At 43.2% G+C, this 4,828-nt stretch overlaps 1 protein-coding gene across 1 annotated transcript; it reads left to right on the plus strand.

Moving 5' to 3' along the window:
* The first annotated feature begins 996 nt into the window (after positions 1–996).
* Positions 997–4,366, plus strand: LOC147616824 (GDSL esterase/lipase At1g29660-like). The gene is made up of 5 exons (XM_086777148.1): positions 997–2,167; positions 2,278–2,396; positions 2,556–2,807; positions 3,351–3,606; positions 3,912–4,366. Exons 1-5 carry the CDS (start codon positions 1,888–1,890, stop codon positions 4,133–4,135), a joined length of 1,131 nt encoding a protein of 376 aa, XP_086633274.1. The 5' UTR covers positions 997–1,887; the 3' UTR covers positions 4,136–4,366.
* The last annotated feature ends 462 nt before the right edge of the window (positions 4,367–4,828 follow it).

Here is a 4,828-nt window from a genome sequence, read left to right on the forward strand (position 1 = left end):
GAGAAATTGAGAATTGTCTCAACCTACTATACGTATAATAAGGGTATTTAGTGTTCGGTAGTAGGTGCCAGACCTGTATGGGCTCGTGCCCCGCCCAGAGCCAGCAGGCCATATGTGTAAGGGTCGTAATACGGTGGCCTATTACATGACTCAGCAGTGTCCTGCGTAGGATCTTTGAAGTTTGTGGAAGAAAATGCTGCTTTTGCCAATGACTCGTCGCCGTCATTGAAGTTCAGTGAATTCGAGTGTTGCATGCCATGCATGCTTCCGATCAGTTTGAGGCCTTGACGGTCTCATCATTTCGCCAGGCGGTGGCCAACGTCTCGCGATTTCGCCCGCACGGCGCATTGCGAATGGTTGTTGTTATTGCAACAACTGCCAAAGGCCTTGCAAGCAAGGGAAGCCAAGTCAAGCCAGCCATTGCTGCTGCATTTATGATGATTCGACAGTACTGTAACAGTGCAACTTCACGCTGAGAGAGACCCGTCACCCCCCGTATATGCATGTGGCCCGCTCCAAAACCTATTGATGAGGACGCGTAGATATCCACAGATCTTTAAACCGATGTCCAGAGATCTTTAAACCATAAGCTCTAATGGCTAGTTACTACAGTCTACGAGTACAAATATATATAATGTGTAGCCGGCCTAGAATTTGAAGGGCACCTTATTTTTTCTTTTGAAGGGCTTTTCTTTAACTAGCTCTTTTTTATGAAGAGATTGGAAGGGCATATAACTAAATTTTCTAAAACCCTTCCCTTCTTTTGAAGAGTAATTGTGTTTTCACCCTTCTTGTACCCCCTTGAAAGGGTACTCCAACCTTCAAACTCTAGCCCTGACATTGTGTAGTTACTCTTTATCGAAGGCCCAAGGGGGCCTCCACAGATTGAAGAACATGGTTAAAACACAGACACAGAACGTACGCTGTGCGAATGCAAGAGATTATATTAATTTGAATCAGTTACATCTGATATAAAGAAGCTGAGCGGGTAGTTACATGCGAGTGGTTGCATACCGCTTGGCATCACATATGATGGGCATTCACATTATGACCATGCATTTAGACTTTAATGTCTTATTATTTAAACACTCCCCCTTAAGACTAAAAGTCTAAATGGGGAATGTGATGAGGAGATGCATTATGCTTATAAGAGATGAGTGTGAAGCATTATCACCCTTTTTTTTGTCAAGTGCAGTGAAACACCCTAGTTGCATCCTACCACCATTGTTTGCTCCTAATGAGCAACCATGTAAGCATATCAGGGTCGTTTGTTTGAGCCGCATCCTGACCGTTGATTAGGAACGAATCTTAGCCATTCGTGAGGGCTGGAGCGTCATTGCAATCAGACATGCTTTCAAGAAATGATTCTTGGGGACGGGCATCTGCAGTGTTTACAGGATTATATGCTGGGGTCTCCTCTGTTGAGACAGATGTGTAGAAACCATCGAGCAAGGAAAGAAGCAACAAAAACAAGGGCCTCACACCACGAGGATCACTTGAAGGCTCTGATTCCATGTCGAAACCTCAAGGAGACCTCCAAAGATTGAAGAACATGGTTAAAACACAGACACAGAACGTACGCTTTAAGAGATTATGTTAATTTGAATCAGTTACATCTGATATAAATAAGGTGAGTGGGTTACATGCGAGTGGTTGCATGCCGCTTGGCATCACATATGATGGGCATTCACATTATGACCATGCATTTAGACTTTAATGTCTTATTATTACTACACTCTTCTCTGGTTTTCCTAATCAATGAGGGATTTGCAGCTCCTAACCAATGAGAAATGAGCTACCTTCCTAACCAATAAGAAATAAGCAGTGCCTGACCACAATTCGTCCCTTTTCTTTTCAAGCGCACGCCGCTGCTGCACGGGAATATAAATGGTATTGTGTTCCCGACAAGTTACAACTAATTACAACAGCATGGCTTCCTCCTGCTGTCTGCTTTTGTTGTGCTTGGCCTCTTTGCAGTTCGCTCGCTGTAGCAGCGGCAGCCTTTACTCTGCCATTTTTGTATTCGGAGACTCGTTGTTAGACGCCGGCAACAACGACAAGCTCATTACAGTTGCCAAGGCAGACCGACTCCCTTACGGACGGGACTTCACTGGGCACCGCCCAAACGGCAGATTCTGTAATGGCCCTCTCAGTGTGGACTACCTGGGTGAGGATCATACGGCCAATTCTCTTGTCGACCTCTTTAAGCTCAGGTGAATTCAGATCATGTACAGCAGCTTAATCTGCTATCAGTTGTCATCGCTGTGGTCTGTGCAGCGGAGATGGCGGGACTGCCTTACCCACCTGCTTACCTCAAAGCTGGCGACGACATTCTGCAAGGTGTGAGCTTCGCATCGGCGGGCGCGGGCATCCTCAACTCCACAGGCGATATATTCGTAAGACAAGTCCTTAACCAGCATTAATTGTAAGGCGATTGTTATTTATAACACATTAATTGTAAGGTGATTGTACTTGCGCCATATATATCTATATATAATTGCGTGATCTAAACACGGGAGGCTTAATTGAAATATCTAAGCTACTGACATTAACAGGGGCAGCATCTGAGCTTCTCAAAGCAAGTTGGCTGCTTCGCGGAGGTGAGGCAGCGATGGGTGGGCCTGATGAAGGGGGAGAAGGAAGCGATGGAGTCCTTGTCCAGGTCGCTCTTCGTGATTTTTCTGGGCAGCAACGATTACCTGGTGAACTACTTCAGCTTCCCTCTCACAAACAGCACCTTTCGCCAGCTTTACACCCCCGACGCCTTCAGAGACCTCCTCATTGCCCAGTATCAAGCACATCTGAAGGTACGATATTGTGCTGATGTCACGGCACTGTTTTAAGCTTCCTTTCACGTCGTCTTTGAGAAGATCGTCGTCTTGGCGGAAAGCCTGGAATTTCTTTTAGCCAATCAAAATAAAAAGAGACAAACGCCGTGTATTTAGTTATAAAATAATAGAGAAATGATCACAATTTATTTGTATGGCTTTTGACCTTTGGAAAATAAAGGCAATTCCAAATACAAACCGTGAATATTAAATTTCAGGAGGAGCTAAATATACACACTGCAAACCAACCAACCATTAAGCACTGCCTGGCTAACAACTCTAACCAACCATTAAGCACTGCCTGGCTAACAACTCTATAGGCATGACTGACACTTGTTTGGCCTAGTGCACTACTTATAAGGGCATAACCTATTGCATTGCCGACCAAGCACTATGTCGAGAGACGTGGATGCAAAGAGTAGTTGATGAATATAGAAAGACTATAGGAAGAAGTGACTAATATAGGAATGCAAGTAATTAATTGAGGAGTGATTAATTAATGCGGCGCTGGAATTAGTGCAGGCATTGTATGGGATGGGGGCCCGCAAGTTGGCGATAGTGGCTATACCTCCCATCTCATGCATCCCTTTGGAGCTTTTGATGAGGAACAGTCACCATGGGGAATGCGACTCGGAGATGAACCAACAAGTTCAGAACTTCAACAAAGCCTTGGTTGTGCTTGCTCACCAACTGCAACAAAGCCTTGCAGATGTCCATCTCGTCTATCTCAACTCCTATGACTTGACATGGCGAGCCATCAATGACCCACCCGCTTACGGTAAGAAATCCAATAATCACTCCTGCATCCGTTTTTGCACTGCCCTCGCTTGATTTGTCTAAGTAATTACTTACCGCCACGGCCATCAACATGACGTGAACACGAGGTAAGCGTTGTCGTTTGACTACCTTTACAAGAATGGTTCTAGTTGTGTGCAAAGCAAATGGGAAAAATGGGAGAATTTATATTTTTTTCATTTGGCTTGGTTTGCAGCACCAAAAAAAAAAAAGTTGTCAACTTGGTACAACGTTACATGGTGCAAGACTTGATAGAAGTTGAGAATTGAGGTGGTTTTCTTCTTGCAGGGTTTGTGTATGGGCATGAGGCGTGCTGCGGTGCGGGGCCATACGGAGGGGTGCCATGCTTCATCAAATCAGTGACCAAGGTGTGCAACAATGCATCGGAATACGTATTTTGGGACATGGCTCACCCTACCAGTGCCTTCAACGCTCTTATTGCTAACACCTTCTGGGCTGGCGGACTGCCCGATGTCCTCCCCTTCAACCTCCTCCACCTCGCTACCTTCTAGTAGCTATACCCCCACTTTAACCACACAAAAATATCGAGGTGATCAATTTTAAAATTAATCTTGAAAAACAAGAAGAGAACGTTTTTGTTTAACGCATTGTAATTTATAGGGGTAGAACGATAAAAAAAAGATTATTCTCTTATGGCATTGCAAGGATGTAAAAGATTTTTATATACTATTTGTTAATTTTTTTGGGACTGGAGTGCATATAGGTTGCCGTGTGGAGTTCAAAGAGGATGGTTTTAAAGGATGGCAACAACCACCCAATCACCTACATTTCTTTTCTCTTTCTCCTAAATGTTTAAAGTGCTCTTGAATGTTTCAATTTGGGTGTTAAAATGTTTTCAATCCCCTAGCATATCCAAATGGACATATCTAACAATTTAATGGCTTGTTGGCCACGTAGCCCATAAGTTTTTCTTTATCTATTATGGTATAAAATGAGCATTTTTCTCTTTCTCCTAACTGTTTAAAGTACCCTTCCATAAGTTTTTTATCTATTATGGTCTAAAATGAGCATTTTTCTCTTTCTCCTAGTTGTTTAAAGTACCCTTCATGAAACCTGAAATTGCATGCTAAAATGTTTTTCAAGATAGTTTTCAAATTAAAGGATGTTTGGCTTCTTATTATGTGGATAGATTTTGAATTTATATTCAAAACTTAATACTTTTGCATATAGAAGGTTTTTGTAAT

The sequence above is a fragment of the Cibotium barometz genome, chromosome 38 (genome assembly GCF_041138505.1).
Source record: "Cibotium barometz isolate CiBa-2024 chromosome 38, ASM4113850v1, whole genome shotgun sequence".
In the NCBI taxonomy this organism is placed as follows: Eukaryota; Viridiplantae; Streptophyta; class Polypodiopsida; order Cyatheales; family Cibotiaceae; genus Cibotium; species Cibotium barometz.

Bases quoted from the DNA above. Each gene is read 5' to 3' on its own strand.
- LOC147616824 (XM_086777148.1), top strand. From the start codon at position 1,888: ATGGTATTGTGTTCCCGACAAGTTACAACTAATTACAACAGCATGGCT. The intron at 2,397-2,555 runs GTAAGACAAGTC...TGACATTAACAG, and splicing joins ACTCCACAGGCGATATATTC to GGGCAGCATCTGAGCTTCTC. The intron at 3,607-3,911 runs GTAAGAAATCCA...TTCTTCTTGCAG, and splicing joins CAATGACCCACCCGCTTACG to GGTTTGTGTATGGGCATGAG.